This window comes from Hipposideros armiger, unplaced genomic scaffold, assembly GCF_001890085.2.
Source record: "Hipposideros armiger isolate ML-2016 unplaced genomic scaffold, ASM189008v1 scaffold_302, whole genome shotgun sequence".
NCBI classification, from domain to species: Eukaryota; Metazoa; Chordata; class Mammalia; order Chiroptera; family Hipposideridae; genus Hipposideros; species Hipposideros armiger.
The window spans coordinates 2,310,146-2,330,304 of record NW_017731652.1 but is presented as its reverse complement, the minus strand read 5'-3'; the positions used below and the strand labels follow the sequence as shown (position 1 = coordinate 2,330,304).

At 35.8% G+C, this 20,159-nt stretch overlaps 1 protein-coding gene across 1 annotated transcript in view; it reads left to right on the top strand.

Moving 5' to 3' along the window:
- Positions 1 to 247: 247 nt before the first annotated feature.
- The window catches only part of LOC109391754 (leucine-rich repeat-containing protein 49), a gene marked incomplete at its 5' end in the record, with an annotated part of 29,068 nt that continues 9,156 nt past the window's right edge, over positions 248 to 20,159 (top strand). The window contains 4 exons of the mRNA XM_019659576.1: positions 248 to 485; positions 1,676 to 1,861; positions 4,736 to 4,845; positions 11,619 to 11,772. Of these exons, the coding sequence (XP_019515121.1) occupies positions 248 to 485; positions 1,676 to 1,861; positions 4,736 to 4,845; positions 11,619 to 11,772 (688 nt within the window). The remainder of the gene's footprint in view (positions 486 to 1,675; positions 1,862 to 4,735; positions 4,846 to 11,618; positions 11,773 to 20,159) is intronic.

Here is a 20,159-nt window from a genome sequence, read left to right as displayed (position 1 = left end):
GTCTGAGTTTAAAGGTGGTATATTTTTAGTTAGCATGTGCCTCTTTTTGAATTTAAATATGTGACTAGAAGAATACAGAACTTCCAACTATTCTATTGAAAATTAGTCTTTGGTGCCCTGGGTTTAACTATTGAAATGAAAAAGTGAATATAGAATTTCAAATACCTTTTCCCATGGGTCTTGATATTTCTGTTATTTACTTTACGTGATAAGACTATCATTTAAAATTGTGTGTTTGCCTTCCCAGGCCTCTGGACCCAGTACTCACCAGTGCTTTGCAAGGTTTATCTGTCACGGACACACACCTTGTTGAAGTAGATGGGGACACCCTTTCCCTGTATGGCTCAGGGGCACTGGAATCGCTAGACCGGAACTGGAGTGTTCAAACAGCAGGCACGGTGACCACAGTGTCCTTCGCTTTCATAGAATTTGATGAAATCGTCCAAGTGCTTCCCAAATTGAAGATGAAGTTCCCTAATTCTATGGTAAACATTTCCTTTTAGTAGGATATTTGAGCTATTCTCAGTCACGACTTGTAAGTTCAGGCCAAACACCTGTTTTTAACTCTAATGCAGTTTCTATCTGGCAGGGAGACTTCAGGCTTTGTGTTGATTTTCTGGATCTGGGATTTAAATCAGTATTCATAAATGCCCTTGAAGTTTTCTGTTAATATTGGAAATTATCTCCCTATAAAGTGATTCTTTATGGAGTATAAAGGGCTAATAGAATTTTATTCAAATTATAGATTTCTACTTTATAAAGCATTCAACAGGACCCCACCTAACCCTATAGCATGTGTTCATTTATTGTGCTTACTATTAATGGGACATGTACATTTTTACATAATTTCACACTAGTCCCCTAACAACATTTAAAATAATTTTAGTAGCTTATGAAAATTACTCTGAGAATTAGCCTTTTCCAATTAATGGTGTTATTGTATTACTTATTGGTATGCATTTACAGAAACTGTGGTTTCCATAGGAGTTCTTTCTTGAGTTTTTATTATTGTTGTTTTTCTCTGTTAGCCAAGTGATTTCTCTCACCTGCCCTGTTATAGTGTTTTTCTCTCACCGCATCATTCTCCCTACAGAAGACAGATAGAGGTGAGACAGTATGTTTAGAAAAGAGCATCCAGTTTCACAGACAGAACAGTTACCTTAGCATTTCAGTGTTAGTGACTTGATTTTTCTATAGCCAGCGTAACTTGCCTACATCGTAATTGGCAAGATACAAGTATCATCACTAATTAGCTTTCTCAGAAGCATGTGAGCCCTGTATTTATAAAGTTCTGAAATTTTCATTTCTAAACTTTCCTTTGTAGATTTAATTTCAGCAAAAAGTATATAAAAATCATTGCAGTGAGTTATTGTATGTTTATATAATTTTAAGTGTCTTAGTTTGTTAATAAATAGGGGGATGTCCTTTGCGGGAGGGAAATCACTTTGGATTCAATGTTCGATGGATTAATGGATTTCATCAATGACGCATTAGTTGGATTAAAGTTATGTAAGTTTAGTACATTCAGTTGACTTGATGTAATTGAAAACACATTAGCTAAGCCTGAAGATTACAAATTTACTTGGAGAATGAACAGTGAAGCTTCAATGTTAATATTTTAAGATGGTTAAACTTAATGTTCAGCTCTTTTTGTTTGTTTATTTTATTATTGCAGCACCTTAAATTCAAGGAAACAAATCTTGTGATGCTGCAGCAGTTTAATGCATTAGCACAACTTCGTCGCATCGACCAACTGACAATTGATCCTCATGGAAATCCAGTTGTCAATTTTACACTCTGGAAATACTATGTACTGTTTAGGCTGAGCCATTTCAGTATGCAGAAAATTAATGGGACAGAGGTAAGCTAAACACTAAGTCAAATGTAGAATAAAAATGTTCCTTTTTAAGGAAATAGTCATACAAATGGTCAGGAATTTAAGAAACCATGATAGAACTTTTGAGAAATACAGTTTTGTTTTGTTTTTTCAAATCCTGACATTTAAAATGTTAAAAAGCTAAAAATGTATTTATCCAAACACTTCTAAAGCACTAGACAAATTTTGAAAATAAAATAGTAACCACGTCATGGTGAATGGTAAATACTTTTACTATTGTTGGTAAGCATTAAGAGAAGTAAAGTGTTGGTAGAATGACAGTTTTTGTTGTTGTTTTTGTTTGTTTGTGTTTTAAAGAACACTTCTATAGGTAATATGATCTTTGTATTTTTAAAAGTGCTTTGTAGAGTGCCTGGCATGCAAAAGGGGATGGGGAAGTAATACCCATATGTCAGCTAATAGGGGTTGTGGTAGAAGGGAAGAATAAAATGGTGGAATAAGAGAATGCACACAGAGAAAGAAGAGTGATTAAAGAACGGAGAGATGAGAAGGAGATGAGCCAGGGGAAAGGTAAAAGAAGAGAAGGAGAAAAGGAGAGAAATAAAGGAAATAAAACAAGCATAAGTAATGTCTGGAGTGTTTTGTTAATAGGGTGTAACAGCTGCCTGTGGCATATCTGCATTGTATAACACAAGCCTCCAGCCTGAATAACTGAGAACTTATTAATAAAAAGTTGTTTTTAAGATTGATTCTACTAAGCTGGTCACAAATAGTCCCCTAGCTATCCAAAGACCATGTTCTCTTTAAATATTATTTTGGAAGAGAAAAAGAAATTACACTTCTTCCTCTACTGTGGAATTCCTGAACTGAACTTAAATAACCCTCCAAAGGAAAAAATCTTTAATAGGCTGTTAGTATTATTGTGAGTATCTTTTAAAATTCAGAAGACCCCCTTACTACAAGATGAGCTGTAATCACCCTTGCCGACATGGTGGTAATAGCAACTGTATTTCCCTGCAGCTGACACCCTCTAAGCACCTCTGGCCTAGAACTCCAAAAATCCAGCCTTTTATCAGGAGACGGGAGGTCTCTGAGTCAGTGTACAAGAGCGATGTGACATTCGCATCAGCGATGGCGGGCCCATGACCCGAGTATCAGCCGTCTGGTGAAGATACAGGCAAACCTGGGGCCTTTAGATGATTATTCATTTCTCCAGCTAGTTCTCGAGAGATTTGGTTCAGTCTTGTGTGCCCTGCTGGGACTTCCCCAGATAGGTCGTGAGTTCCCGGTCAAACCTAATAATTTGTGTCAGAGGTTTCCAAAGCTACTTCCAGTTCTGCACTGAACTGGAAGCAGAATGATCAGTATGGCTATGGGTGAGTAGTTCCCCCTCATTCATAGCCACACTGCCATCCCGATGAACCCTAAAGAGTGTATTTACCAGTCATGGATCACTACTAGAGGTATAATAATTTATTATAGAATCTTGAAATAGGAAGGAAGAGTGTAATATAATTATACAAAGTAGAAAAGAATTACAAAGAACCAATATAATTTATTCTGATTTAAATTTCCAAAAATGTCAATGCCAGGGATATTTGACCCTTTAATAAAAGACCTAAAATAAAGCTGCTGATCTCATCCTTGACAATATATAGTGATGTTATACTATGTTTCTGCTTCTTTGTGTAAGAGAGGATGACATTGCTTGAAGTAGAGTTAAACTGAATTATGAGCATGAAGACGAGATGGAGTAGTGGCCTGCAGTGGCCACTAGGTGACTATATTAGACCACACAACTTGTAATAGTTGTCAGCTAAGGGAGGATTTGTGGGAACAGCAGCCTCGGTAACTATGAAAGTGTAGGGAGAAGAACGGCATCAGTCTGCATTGATTCACGAGCATAAGATACTTGGGAATTATGGCTTTATTTTTTCAGAAAATGCCTATGATGTGTTAATAATGAATTTTTAAAAGATTCGAAATTTAACTGTATCAGGGTTTCTCAGCTTCAGCTCTGTTGATATTTTGGGCTAGGTAATTCTTTGTTATGCGGCCTGTCCTATGCATTTATGGGATGTTTAGCAGCATCCTTGGCCTCTACTCATTAGATGCTAGTAATACCCCTTTAGCAGTTGTGACAACCAAAAATGTCTCCAGACATTGCGAAGTGTTCCCTAGGAGCCAAAATGGCCCTGGTTAGTAACCACTGAATTACATAGACAAACTAATAGTATATAAACTGCAAGCAACCGTATTATCTAGTAAAGAAAATATGCCCAGATATTAATCCAAGTCTTGCTTTTAGCTTTTAGTATTTTCTTGTATTAACATAGGAATGAGCCCTCATAGGGGATACCTGTGATGAGTTATTCCTTGTAGTTTGAAAGGCGGACATAACTTCATAACAAACAGGAGCGTCCTGGCTAATCCAGTGTTCCATCTCTCAGGCAGGGATAAAATTATCCTTATAGGAGCAAGGTCTGAACAACACCTCGACTTACCTTTGAAACATTAAAATGAATCTATTTCATTGACATTGGGAATTTTCCCTCCTACGTCATTCTACTCCGAGAAGCTATAGGATTTCTGCAAAAATTCATTAAGAATTTAAGGGGCCTCAGTATAATACTCAGAAAAGTTTCTAAGTCAGAGATAACTCATCAACTTCTACTCATACCCCATCACCATGAGCCACATTTGTATGTCTTCATTTTAATTAAGCTCAGGGAAGAAAGATAAATATCAACAAGAACGCTTTTCTTACAGCCCAGGAGAATGTACTTTCCTGGACTAAAAAGAAAATACTAAAATCTGGACATTTCATTGGAGTTATGTTAGTTGTATCAAGCTAACAGACAGTGTTGTTTTTGACCCATCTCCATTGTATCTCCTCAGGTGACACAGAATGATATGATAATGGCTGAAAGGCTCTTTGGAATCCTAGCACACGTAGCATCTTCGGAATTGCCCCAGTACCGTGTGATTTCAATTCTGGGTGATGCCAGGTAACCTTTAATTTCTATAGTTTCAATAGAATTATTGTTGCACTACAAAAAGGGATAGATCCCACACATTTAACTGTACCATTTATACATTCCATAAACATTTATCCTAAATTTGGTTTGTGGCTGGCCCTATTCAAAGTGTTGCGGATATAAAGATGAGTAAGACAAAGTCCTTACTCTTGTGTGGCTTACAAGCTAATAAGTTAAAGATATACATAAGCAATTATAATGTTTCAGATGCTAGAAGACGGGGCTATGAGAGAGACTGACAGCATTTTGGTAGAAACATTGGGAAGGTGTCATAAAGGAGGTAACATTTTGTCTAGTTCTATAGGAATCAGTAGGATTATTTTAGGGGAAAGATCTGCAAAGGCAGACCTGTAAATAGTTCAGTATAATTGGAGCATGGGGTGATTGCTAATAGTGATAGGAAATGAAGCTAAAAAGATTATGGTTTCATTTGAAGAGCCTTGCAATTAAAACAAAAGTGAAAACATGGCAAAACAATTGTGTGCTTAGATTTATGTTCTAGAAAGGCTGCCATTTGGGCAGACAGAGGTGGGAGGAATGGAGACCAATCAAGAAGCTAGCCTGTAGTCCAGACTATTTAAGATGGTGAGGGTGAAGAAGAGGATAATTTGAAAAATATTTAGAAGAGGTGTACCTGATGGAACATATTCACTAACAGGATGTGGCATGGATGGAGGGCGAAGAGCCAAGGATGGTCTGTCAGTCATGATTCAATTATAGATAAGAGAATTCAGCCTGGCTAGAGTAAGTAGGAAATGACTGACGTACAAGGAATTAGTTATCTACAAAACCATCAGAAGGGTTGGGGAAGCAATCTCTAGACTGAGCCTAGAGAGGATGAGCCCAGAATGATACCACAGAACCAGCCCACCAAGGAAACTGCCACCTTTGCTATAGTCATGGAGCTGGGTCATCAGGAGATTGTTGTCCCAACTGCGAGCTCCAGGATTATACCACTTTAACTACACTGGGGATCAAAAAGTTCCCCACTCCCGCCCCAGAACCTGAGTCCAGAGCCATGCTGCCCTGCTATAATTTACACCAAAAAAATGGGTATCATGTGTGCTGCCCCCTCTTCCCCAGTTAGCTCAGGTCTGATTTCAGATCTTATCCAAGTGTGTCTGATTGGTGGAATCTAAATCCCATAAAAACCAGGCCGGCTGAGTGGCGCATTGGTTGAGTTGGCTTAGGATGCCAGCTCTGAGCAGCAGGGCCCCGGTTCGGGTCCCACATGAGGGCCAGTGACGCTGTGCCCTCTACAGTTAAGATGGTGAACAACAGCTCGACCTGGAGCTGGGCTGCCGTGAGTCGCTGGCAACAGCGTAGGCTTCAGTGGGGCTGGCCGGAAGCTGGTGTGCGCTTTCGTGAGTTGCCCGTGTGCCGCCGTGAGTGGCCATTCAATGGCCGGCGAGCAACTGCCTCACCTGGGAAGAGTGCAATGATAATACCAACATGGGCCAGTGAAGCGACATCCTTCACAACTAGACTAAAGAACAAAAGGACAGCAACTTGTCTGTTCCCCTTCCCCGATTCCCCAACACTGTTCCCTCCTCCAATTCCCCAATAAAATCTTTAAAAAAAAAAAATTCCATAAAAACCCACAGAACCACTCTGAGAAACAAATACTGAGAGAGGTACCACTATAAAATGAACAGTGAATGCGGGAAATATGAAGCAATGGATTCAAGAAATGAATGTGTGGAAAGAAATCAATAAAAATTATAGTTATGTAAAAAAGTATTACTGCTGATGTAAAAAAAAATTTAATAACATGAAGATAAAAATCCAGGAAAATCCTAAGAGGAAAGAAGTTAAAGTTTGCTGGGTTTCTTTCCAGGATTGGGAGAAATAATAGATATCAATTAACACCAGAAATTGATGGGAAAAAATATATGTTTAATGTATTTGTTTTAAAAATTTAAGGGCTGCCATTACAAAAAAAATTAGATGTTTAATTTCTAAATCACTAAAAAGAAAAAATAAAGCAGAAAGAGAAGAAGAAAAGCAGGAAGGAAAGAAAAAAGAAAAATAAACATGTCAGTCATCATAATAAATATCAATGAATGAAATTCTCCTATTAATAGATAGTAGCTGTCAGATTGGGTTAAGGGCCGGCCGAATGGCTCAGTTGGTTAAGAGCTCGCACAAGAGTTTGAGCTCTGAGCAACAGCGGTTCGAGGCCAGCCCGAGCTGAGCAGCCGCTAAGCTGCCAATAGATAGCAGGATGGCTCAGCTAAAAAAAAAAGAAGATTGGGTTAAAATTTGAGTTGCATATTTTTGAGAACTATCCCTAAAGAAAGCAATACATAAAGGTTGAAAATTAAGGGATGGAAAATATATAACAGGCAAATGCCAACCACAACAAATAAATATGGAAATATTAATATTAGTGATAATAGAATTGATGACACCAAAAACTACAATCTACCAAAAAAAAATAATTTTTAACTAAATGTAACCAAGATCACAGCTTCTAAATACATCAACAAATACAAGTACACATTGACAAATTAAGTTATTGTGGTAAATAATTTATTTGATTAATGGATCAAATAAACCAAAATAAAAAAGAATATTGAGGATTTGAATAACTCAGTTAACACATTTTATTAAATAAATATATTTAGAATTTTATTCCCAGAACTTATTTCCAATTCAGGGGAAAAAAAGCTATTCAAATACCTAAGAAATGTTTGAAAAAATTGAACATATATTAATCTCAAAGAAAATCTGTATGTATCCCAAAAAGCATACTTATGCAGATCACTTACTTTAATTGTAATAGCTTAAAATAATGAGCCAAAAACTGTCCATTTGGAATTGGAAAAACAAAGAAACAGAAGCAAGTTCCCAGAAAACAAAATATAAATGCCTTTAAACTAAAAAAAGAGATGTTTGACCTCAATCAAAGTTGTAGGCATGAAAATTTTAAAACAATGAGGTAACTTTGTAGGGAAAGACTAAAAGTTTAATAATGTATAGTGTGATGAAACAGGATTCATATACACTATTGGTGTTAAGGAATGTTGATAAAACTCTTTCACAACAATTTAGCAATACCTAACAAACTGTTGTTAGGTACATGTGTTTTGACTTAGTGATTTCATGTAAAGGAATATTCTAGAGATAATGGTTTTTACTTGAGCACAAATATAGGTGTCCAAGGATTTTCATTGCAGCCAGTGTTTGTAACAGCAAAAATATGAAAACTCACTAAATGTCCATTAATAGAGGACCAATTACTTGTAGCTCTAAAAATAATTAGAGGTTCTGATATGAAGCAGTCTCTAAGATATCTTAGAAAGTAAAAATGCAAGACATAGAACAATTGTATAATATGCTGTAACTTGTGAGAAATGGGGCATATATTTCAGAAATAGTCTTATGTAATTTAAATTGTTTTTTAAATGGTTGTCCCTAGGAGTTGAACTGATAACACTAGGGTTCCAAAGTGTGTAGAAGCTTACTTTTCACTCGTATGTCTATACATATTGCTTGAATTATCTTTTTGACTTTTGTTCTGCTTTATTATTTTTTTTTAAATATTTTATTGGGGAATTGGGGAAGGGAACAGCATTGGAGAATCAGGGAAGGGGAACAGACAAGTTACTGTCCTTTTATTCTTCAGCTAGTTATGGAGGACGTCGCTTCACTGGTCCATGTTGGTATTGTGATCATTACGCTCTTCCTGGCTGAGGCACTTGGTCGCTGGCCATTGGATGGCCGCTCACAGCAGCTCACACTGGCTCCCGGCCACTCACACTGGCTGCCAGCCACTCATGGTAGCTCACAGCAGCCCACGGCAGCCCCGCTGCAGCCTATGCCGTCGCCCGTGACTCACGGCAGCCCAGCTTCAGGTTGAGCTGTTGTTCACCATCTTAGCTGTAGAGGGCGCAACATCACTGGCCCATGTGGGATCCAAACCGGCGGCTCTGCTGCTTAGAGCTCACGCTCCCAAGTACACTCTTAACCAATGAGCCACTTGGCCTGCTCTGTTCTGCTTTGTTTTTGTTGTTGTTCTACTATTGTATTATTTTTTTAAAAAGGATTTTAGAAAATACTTTAACTTTTTTAGGTTAAGGAATAAGGTGAAAGCAAACTCATAAGTCACATATAAATGAATTTGACAAGAGCAGTGTATGTCAAAACCTGTGGGATGTGGCTAAAACTGTACTGAGAGGAAATTATATCTTTAATATACTTACTAGAAAACAAGAAAGATTAAAGTTAATGAGGCTTTTAATTCGAGAAGCTAGAAATTATCAAAGTAAAGTAAAAGAAAATGGAGATAAGAAATTCAGAAAAATAACAGCAACTTTTTGAAAAACAAGAAGTTGAAAAAAGAACAACTGTCCAATGAAAGCAAAAATTGACTCTTTATAAGGACCATTTCTTAAGGAAAATCCAAGACCTCAACTATTAAACTTTTTAAGAACTAGTCAGAATATGCTACAAGGAGACCAGACCCCAGTTCAGCATATAAAAATAATTAATATTTCCTCATTACAATAATAAACTATTGAAAACATAGCATTAGAAAAAGTATCCTATTTAAAGAGGCAATAAAAATAATAAAACACCAGGAAATCCACCTGACACAAAGTATGAAGTAGATTGAAATTAGGAATAATAAAGAAGTCTTAAGAAATGGAGAGATATGCACTATTAATGATTTCAGAGACATTATTATAAACATGCAAATTCATTCAAATTAAACCACAAATTTACTAAATTCCCAATCAAAAACCCTAATGAGATTTCTCAGTAAACTAAATAAGATGAATTTGTATCTTAGGGAGCCATTCATCATCCCAAATTTATAAAAATATTGTACTATACTTTGTAATACTTCCATAAGGCTTGACACATTTACCTCACAAAAATAGCCTTAAAAACATTTAAGCCAAAAGTTGACAACACTACAAATCCACATTACATTGGGAAGTTTTAATATACCTCTGAGCGATTAATAGAAAAAAGATAAAACAGTTGAACAACATGATTAACAATTTGACTTAATGGACATTTAGAGAACATTGCCCCCAACAACTGCAGAATGTACATTCTTTTCAAGCATTTATGGAATATTTATAAAAATTGACCCAATACTACCTGTAAAGCAAATGTCAATGAATTCCATGTTCCTCTGTTCAAAATGCAAGTAAGTGCTAACTTGATTACAAAATGTTAACAAGGAAATCCTCGTATATTTGAAAACTAAGAAACATTTCTAAGTAAAGCACAGGTTAAAGACAATTTCATAATGGAAATTTGAAACTACCTTGAACTGGAATACAATGAAAATGCCACGTTTCAAAACTTGTGGGATCAAGTTATGTGGTGCTAAATGGAACCATTTTAGCCTTGAAATAGGTATATCAAGAAAGAATAAAGGCTAAAAAGGAATGAGCTAAACATTGTGTCTAAAGAAATTAGAGAAAGAACAGCAAAATAATTCTTAAGAAAGCTAAAGAAAAGAAATAATGATATTAAAAACAGAATTAATAAAAAGTTGACTATTTGAAAAGACTAATAAAAGTGATAGAAAATGTATGTTTACATTGCTCTTGTAATTTAAAAATTGATAAAGAAAATAAGTTCAGATAAAGATCTCTATTACATTTTTCTTTATAAATGTGAGAATATTATACTACCTAGAATCCAATAAAAAGGATTGATTAGGTAAATTGTGATCTATATCACAATTGCATTTTAGGTATTCATTGAAATTATTTTTAATGACATAGAAAATGCTTATTTTATAACATTAAGTGAAAACAGTATACAGAATAGGATGTTTAATATGACCTTAACGTTTTACAAAATTCATAGAAAAAGCCTACAAAGAAACATGTCGAACAATGTTATGTGAACAGTGTTACAGATTTATATAGATTTATGAGTGATTTTTATCTAGTTCTCTATTCTTTTCAAAATCTTACAATTTCTAAAATGATTGTGTGACACTGTCAAATTGGAAAATAAATTTTAAAAGAGAAATTCCTCTTCTCCCAATCTTCAATTCAAGTTCACAGTAAAGTAGTAATATCACTTCATTTATAGACACCCTAAGTGGTGGAAACCAGAAAGCGACTTCCCTGGAGGATGAGTTGCAGTCCTCTGGAATTCTAGGCTTATGGACCTGTAAGTGATACTCAGCACTGTTTATGTTCTTTTTAATAATCAAATGAGGCTTCCTGTTTCATTTTTTACCTCCTACTAGAATCTTGCCCTGATATGCTAACAGTTGGAAGTCTTTGGTTTTCTGTTTGTTTTGTTTTTGCCTAAACTTAAACCAGTATCCCATTCTATTTTCTAGCTATGAGTAATACTACTGAGCTGCATAATGGAATCATGACTAATTTGTGTGATTTATACGAGGGTAACTAACTTATAATATGGGATATAAGGCTTTGAAAGTTTGGCCTACTACATCTTTAATATGGTTGTTTTATGCTCTGTGACTATTTAATTATCATATTGATTTTTTTTCTAAGATAGTGATTTTTCACTTTAGAAATGCTTGAGACAAGTTTATGTTGATGATTGGTAGTTATGAAACAAAAGAATTTAGGTTGAATAGCTTAGTAGAAAAATTGAGATATTGAAACTGAGCTCAAAGAAACTCAAACTCATAAAACAGATACTCAAAAGAATATATGTTCCCCTCTAAACTGAACAAAAATGGACATATTTTAATAAATCTGTTAAATAACTCTCTAAATCTCTTTGTCTTTCTACAGGAAGAAGCAATTCCGATATCTGCAAGAAACCAAAGGGAAAAAACCTGGTATTGTCAATGAAGAAAATAATGATAGCAAAAGACTTGCAGGAGAAAACACAAACCGTGCTATGCTAAATTATACCACAAGAGACTTTTATAATGAAAAGCTGGAGGTAAAACTACCATTGATTTTTGGAGTCTCTTGCCTGGATATATCCCATATGGCTTAGTACTCAGTGGTTGTACATTTCTCCCTTAATGAGTTAAGATAACCTGTTCTAGAATGTTAGCCAGCCTTATACATACAAAGCTGGGGACAGTAGGCCTAAGGCATGAAGAAGAGGCAGAGCCCATAGTTCCAAGATCTCCATTTCTGCAGGAAAACAAAAAAATGTTCAAAAGATATCTGTACCAAAAATCTAGACCAAAGTAAGACCAAAGGTTGTAATCTCCCTAAATTGAGAAAAGGGCTATAGCCTTGCTGTGAGGCCTTAGCTAGCCCATGCCAGACTGGCAGAGGACGCATTTCTGTTCTCTGCCTGAGTCCTTGGTGTTTTCATTCACTTCTTTCGTTCTCCTACACCATTAACTTCTGTATTCTTAGTCATGTAATATATTTGACCTGTTGTGTTTCCATGGTAGCTACTTAGTGAGAAAGGCTGGAACCAGTTCTTTATTTCTTTATGTGTTCAGAGGTTTATTGGGGGAATACAGTGCTAGGGTGCTGCTTGAACTACAAAGAAGGGTAGCATGCAGTGTCTGCCTTAATGGAGCTCAGAAAAAAAGCTGAAGAAGTCATCAAATTTACAATAGAATGTTAGATTCTACAAGAGATTTTCAGGGGACTCAATGGGGCAAAAGAATGAAACAGAGAGATAAGGCAGCACTGATTGAGCATCTATGACTTATGTGCAAGGTACTATGAGATATATATCTCATTTATATATAGTGTATATATTATATATATATGTATAGTAATACCTTGGTTTGCAAGCGTAATTCGTTCTGGAAACAAACTACTCGTATTGCAAGACATCGCTCGTTTACCATGTTAAAATGTATTAGAAATGTTTGCTCGTCTTGCGTAACACTCACAAACCAAGTTACTCACAATCCAAGGTTTTACTGTATGTAAAACATATATATATATATATATATACATATAAAACAAAAGCATTTTCAAATGCTTTTTTTAACAGCGATGGGACTCTGTATTCAAACCATATTGTAGCTAAAAACCCAGGATGTCAAAAACAAAGCAAAGCAGCAGAGCTTCTGCTGTGGAGGGAACAGCGGGTCCAGAGATGCCCTTGACTGGATCTTCTATTCTTTTCCTTTCCCCTCACCTCACCCCATCTCTTTGGAACCCACAGGGTTCTGTGGATTATAGCTTGAAAATCACTTGCCAACTCAATGTAACAATATTTTTATAGCATCCTAAAAGATGTTCAGACCCTGCTTTCAATTCTTCTGGTGAAAGAAACGTCACTACTTCAGGATGTAGCTGTATATCACTGAATAACTCCAACTGTGAAGAAATTCTTACCCGTATTCAGCTAATGACTTTCATTTAATGATCCTAGCACCGCTTTGTGTCAAAAAGAGAACAAGTCTCTTTCTTATGAAAACTCTTCAAATACTTGAAGTCAGGTAATCCTCTGTCTCATCTTAGTTCTCTCTACATTCACATCTTCACTCATTCAAAAATCATGTATTGAGCACCTTTCACACATAATACTTGGGATGTAAGAAGGTCACGTCCTTATCTTCACGGATCTTACGTTCTAATGGAGGAGACAGACATACACCGGGATAATTACAAATTAGTATAGTGAGACTGGAGGGGAGATAGCTAACCCATGTCAAGAGAGGCTTTCTAGAGAAGCTTCCTGATATTAGTCTGAAAGGTTAAAATATATAACAAAGAGAAAAAGGGCAATTCTGTCAAATGACACAGTGTGAGTAAAAGGCATGGAAGAATAAAAAAGAGAGAGCCAGGAACTAGAAGCAGTTTAGTGTTGTAGAAGCACAGAGGTTGAGGTGGGTGACGTTAAAAGATGAGACTGGCAGGTAGTCAGAGGGCTATGCGAAAGAAACCGAACATAAGCCTATGGCTAATAGAGGCTTCCTGATGTTGTCAAAAGAGGCAAATGACAGCCACGCTGGCAGGATTCTGAATCATTCTCTTCCTGAAAGAAGTTGGTTCTATGAGTCACAAATTAATTTCCGTTAAAGATATTTTTAAAAATATCAAAGAGCTGCATTCAAAACAAGAAGACTTTCATAGAGAAATCTATCAACTTTGAGGAACAGGCAGTTCCAATGATTTTTAAATTGTTCAAGAGTACTGGAAAAGAAAGAAAACTTTTACATTTCTTCAAGGTAGACAGCATAACATCGATTCCAAAATTTGTTAAGACTGCACAGCAAAAGAAAACCCAGACCAGATACTTAAGAATATTAATGATGCAAAAATCCTTTTAAAATGTTATCAATCAGGATACAGCAGAACATTAAATGAATAACAAACATTACAGCTAAGTATAGTTTATTCTAGGTATTTAAGGACTCAATATTTGTAAATTAATAGGTCTAAGGTGGAAAATTGTGTTTATTTCTGTAGACATTGAAAGGGCATTTCACATAATTCAACACCCACTAAATTTTCTTTAAATAAATAAGATAAATAGAAATTGGATAGTAAACGGCATGCATGATGGGAGAAATATAGAAATATTAGCATCAGTGGGAGGTAGAATTCTAACTATGATGGCCTCCATGATTCCACCCCCTGGTAGCCACACTTCTGTATAATATCCTCCCCTAACACAAAGAAAACCTATGACCTGCTTCTAACCAGTGAAATAATGACAAGCGTAAAGGAGTTTTTGCAGATATAATTAAGACCCCTAATTGGTTGACTGAGCGAGCATAACCTAATCAGGCAAGTCCTTTAAAAAAGGATTCGAGATTTCCCTGACAGATTCTCCTACTGGCCTGAAAATAGTAAGCCACCGTATTTTGGGGTCACATGGTAAAGAACTGAGAGAAGCTTCTAGAGAGCAGCCTCCCACTTATAGCCATCAAGAAAATGGAACTTCAGGTCCTGCAGCTGCAAGGAAGTGAATTCTGCCAACAACCACTTCAGCTTAGAAGAAGATCCCAAGCTTCAGAAAGTGTCACAGCCTGGCCAGCACCTAGACTGAGGCATCGTGAAGTCCTGCTCCGGGCAGAGCATTCAGCTCACCATGCCTGGACTGATGCATGGAAACTGTGACATAATAGATGTGTGTTGTTTTAAGCCACCAAGTTTGAGGTGATGTGTGCATGGCAAATGGAACACTAATGTATCACTGCAGCCAGTGTCAAGACAAGTATGTTCATATCACTATTACTATTTATCAAGACAAACAATGCGATTTCAGTTGCAGAAATCAACAACTTCATGTAAATAACAACCAAAAGGTAAATAGAATGGAAAACAAGACCCAACTCACAGTAGTAACGCAAAAAGATAAAATACCTAGTAATTAACTAACTAATAAATATGCAAGAGCTATATAAAGTAAACTTTAAAACATTAATGAAGCACCCGAAAGAGTTATGCAAATGGAATACCTACCATGTGTTGGATAAAAAAGATCTAAAGCAAACTATATCAGTTTTCCTTATTAAAAAATTTAATATCCCAATAAAAATACAAAAATTTTTCATCAAGGTATTTTTTAAACAAGTTGATCCTATAGTATATGTGGGAAAGATAAATAGCCATAAAAACTCTGGAAAAGAAAAATAATGAGATGACTAGCACTACTAGATATTAAGGCATATTATAAAGTGCTATCAAAACAGGATGGTTATGAAGAGATAGTCTAATGGAATAGAATGAAAAGTCAAGTATACATCTAAATACAAAAGAGAATCTATTATAAAGAATAATCTCAAACCAATAAGGAGGACTTTCCAATAAATATTTGGGAATAATTAGGGAACTGAGAAAAAAAAAGTGGGATTCATTCATTATATCTTACGCCAGCATAACTTCCAAATTGATCTATCAGAGATTTGAAAGTTTATAATGGGGCTGGCCGAGTGGCTCAGTTGGTTAAGAGCTCACTCAAGAGTTTGAGCTCTGAGCAACAGCGGTTCGATTTCCGGCCCAAGCTGAGCAGCCGCTGAGCTGCCAACAGGTGGCAGGATGGCTCAGCTTAAAAGAAAAAAAATAAAATAAAAATAAAAAAGTTTATAATGAAAGCACAAAATAAGTCTATAAGAAACCATGGAAAATTAATGTGTAGCATTGGGATGAGAAATAATAGGGGAATATTTCAGGGGAATAAAGTAAGCAAACACTAATGATAAACTGAAAAAATAGTTTGCAATAATCTCCCTAAATTATAAAGAGCTCTTAGAAAAAGGATCAGCAATTCAATATGGGTTGTATTACTTATTCAAAAGCAAATTTTAAATATGCCATTTACCACTGTAACAAACATTGTGGGAATGAATAATGAAATATGTATAAGCCCTTTATGGAGCTTATACATTAAAATTATGACATTTTATTGAAAGACATTGAAGAATAGCTAAATAGATAGTTTATGTTCATGAACAGAAGCTGTTTACATGATAAAAATGTCACTTCTTCCTAAACCCATCCATAAATATAAAGCAGTTCTAATCGAAATTTGGATACGGTTATTTGTGGAACTTCACCAGTTGATCATAAAAGGTGTCTGATAGAGCAAAGTTTTAAAATAAATTATCTAATAGACCTAAAACACACAAGAGTAAAAGTGAGAGAACTTGCCTTACCAGATATCAAGTATTATTTATAGCGTGATAATGAAGGCAGCATAGGAATAGACAGATAGACCCATGGAAAAAATAAAGAACCAGAACTATCCCATCTATTAATATATGGAAACTTTACACAGAGAGCAGGCATTGCAGACTAGTGTAGAAGGACTATGTAATAAGTGGTACTGAGGAAACCCTACTTTACACCATCCAGCAAAAGTTAACTACAGATCAAATACACACCCACGTATGAAAAGCAAAACTTTAAAGTTCTCGTTTAAAAAATAGGAAAAAGTCCTATGACCTTGGTTGGGTAGGCTATGATTTCCTAACACACAAAGGGCGCAAACTAGAAAGAAAAAAATTTAATAAATTTGACAATCAAGGTCATTGGTGATTGTTTTTTCATATATATAACAGAACTAGTTTCAGTGGAGGCATAAGCAAAGTCCCGATTAAAGTAGTTTGAGCAGCAAATAAGCAAGAAATAAAGACAGGAAATGCTGACTCCTGTTGTGAGAAATACCAAAGGGAAAAGAAGGAATCTGAGTCACATGTTTTGGAAAGAACACTAGGCCACTAGGAGACTTGGGTTGGAGCCCGAGTCTACCCCTTATTACCTGACAGACCTTGCCCAAGTCCCTTAGTTACTCTCTATTGAATCACACAACCCATCATTCCTTCACTTATACCACACTCCATCCCCACTTCTTGAAAAATATTTAAATCTCTGAAGCACAAAGTGCTCAGTCTCTGTACATCCTGGGTGGTTGAGAATGAATTGAAATCAGTTCCTCACACATCAGGGTAGGCAGACCCTTTTCATTACACGTATGGCACTTCCAATTATACATACGCCATGTATAATCTGTCACTTAGTAATTGTCCATCCATTCTCCTGACTCATTCTAAAAAGGATTAATGATGGATTTGGAATCAGAGAGCTCAAAGGGACTTTAGAGTCCAGTCCTGTTCTTAGATGAGGAAAACTGGAAACAGGTGACTACTTGTGACTGGATGGCGGACTGAGCTGCCTCCAGGTCTCAGGCCTTCTGATTCCTGACCTTGGACTCTTCACAAGACATCGCACTCCTCTCTGAGGTCTTCCTGACCACACAGTGCAAAAGGGCTTATATTTGAACACTGAGTATATTTGCTGTCTAAATAGCTCATTCAGCACTTATTTACTGTTTAGTTTTTTAAGCCAACTTTCCATAGGTTTAGGCCATCTCTCCAACTAGACTAAGTTCCTCAAGGACTAGATTAGAGTTTTTTCTAGGCAAATATTGGTTGATGATATCTAATCCTGAACAAGCCTCTCAATTTCTATTGACTTTAGCTTCCCATTTATAAAATAGAGATGTGGATTAAATCCCAGTACAATTATCATTATAGTTAAAATCGCTTTATAACAAATCCCACCATTGACCTACTTTTTTTCTCCCCAAACCATCTTCATGACAACACAATTCTAGTTCAATGAAATAATATAATCAATATTGTATAGAGTTCCATCTCATCAGGACTGAACTTGTAAAAAACTTGCTTTATGAACCACACAGAGATATTGTGGGATAGAAAAAAAAGAAGTATATGAAAGCATCTGAGAATGGAAAAAGCATTATTCAAAGAGCATCAGCTCCTTGCTGGGTCAGGGCAAGAGAGGTATCTCTAATGTGCTCCTATCAGGATCATTTTGGGCAGGTGGGTGAGGTGTGCTGACAGACACCTGATGAGTTTTAGAGCCTGCTGCACAGATGCAGTCATTGGCTCAGCAGAGAGAAGAAATGAAGCAAAAATGCTTTCAAACACAGTTACTAAATTAACAATTATTATAGCAGATACATTTCTGTGTCAACTTGTTTATGAAGCAATAATGGAAGAAACTATAGCAGCACTTTTTAAAGCACCAAAATCTGCACTATGCCAATTATGAAAAGTTTATGTTCATTTGTATTATGTATAAATTATCTAACAAGATACATCATTTAAACATTCTTTACCTTTTTATTATTCCTAAATTGCTATAAAATATTTTCCAGTCTTACTGGTAGAACTTTATATTTTTTAAAATTCAAAACCGTGTTTTAAGAAACTTAGAAGTCTGCAAGAAAGGTGTTCATGAAATATGCTCTGTATGCATGCATTGCTCATTGTAAAGTGATGCTAATTTTAGTTACTGATCTCTGGTTACTCACACTTGTCTTTCTCCCTGGTAGTACCTGGGTAGCCCAGATTCACTGAGCATTAAAAGGGAGCAGCTAAATGTTCTCATCAACAAGCTAACTTATGTGCAGGTGACTAAGTGCCAGAATATATTTCAGAGCTAGAGATGGTTCATCGAAGGAGTAGCCAGCTGGAACCATTTGCTATTTATCGCCCATCACAATCTATACATATTTTTATGATAGGTCAACCCATGACCTGTATAGTTTTTAGCACATGAGCTAAATCAAATCAGCATGTTGACCCCTGAATGATGAGTAATGATTGAGAAAAATCTTATGTGTCGTAAGAAAATTTCCAAAATATGCCTCTGTTAGGTAGGGAAAGTTAGTGACAATTGAGACTCATCATTCACTTACATTAATTAATCAAGAATCTAAAACATATTTTGTTGTTTTGAAATTGTGAAAATCTAGAAAAGGAATAGAATAAAAGAGGAAAAGACACTCATGTCTCACAACACAGACTATCTTAACACTTCAGTATATTTTCTTCCAATAGTTTTCTATGTAATTTTTTTCTAACTTTTTAATGAAAATTTCAAACATACAGTGAATTTGAGTTTTACAGTAAACACCCATATACCCAAACCTATATTATGCTATTAACTTGCTTTGTCACATATCTATGCATCTACCCATCCTCTCTATACATCAAAAATCCAACTTATTTTTAAAATTCCTTTAAAGTAATTGCAGATGTTAGCATGCTTCTCCCTAAATAATTCAGCATGCATATCATGAATTAGCAATCAGCATTTGATATAGTTTCTTTTGAGGTAAAATTTATATACAATGCAATACAAATCTTAAATGTAAGTGTTGACAGATACATACACTCATATAACCCAACCTCTATCAAAATTTCACTTTGTATTTTTCTGTTTCCACTTAACATTATAATTTATAATGTATTTCCTTGTTATAAATCTTACTAAGTATAGTTTTAATGGCGATATGTGTTGATATTTTATTTTATATTTTTATTTATTTATTTTTATTATTGGTTTCAGGTGTACAGAACAATGCAATAGTTATCCTTTTCACCCCTCACAAAGTAACAACTCCCCTCCCCCCATCCACTGCCCTCCCACCCCCAATATCATACTTATCTATTACAATTTCATTGACTCCATTCTCACACTGTACTCCACATCCCATGCTTATATGTATATATAATTATAGTTGACATACAATATTATTTAACATCAGCTTCAGAAATACAGTGCGGTGGTCAGGCCTCTACACCGTCTATGAAGTGGTCTTCCTAACAAGACATGAGTCCATCTGGCCCCCTAGAAAATATTTACACATTATTGATTATATTCCCCATACTGTCTTTTCTATCCCTGAGCCCATATCGTAGTTACCAATTTGTACTGTCTCATCCCTTCCCCTTCTCCTTCATCCCCACCCCCTCCCAACTAGCAACCCTCAGTTTTTCCTCTGTGTCCCTGAGACTATTTCTGTTTACATTTCTCATTTATTCAGTTTTTTAGATTCCACATATAAGTGAGATCATACGATATTTGTCT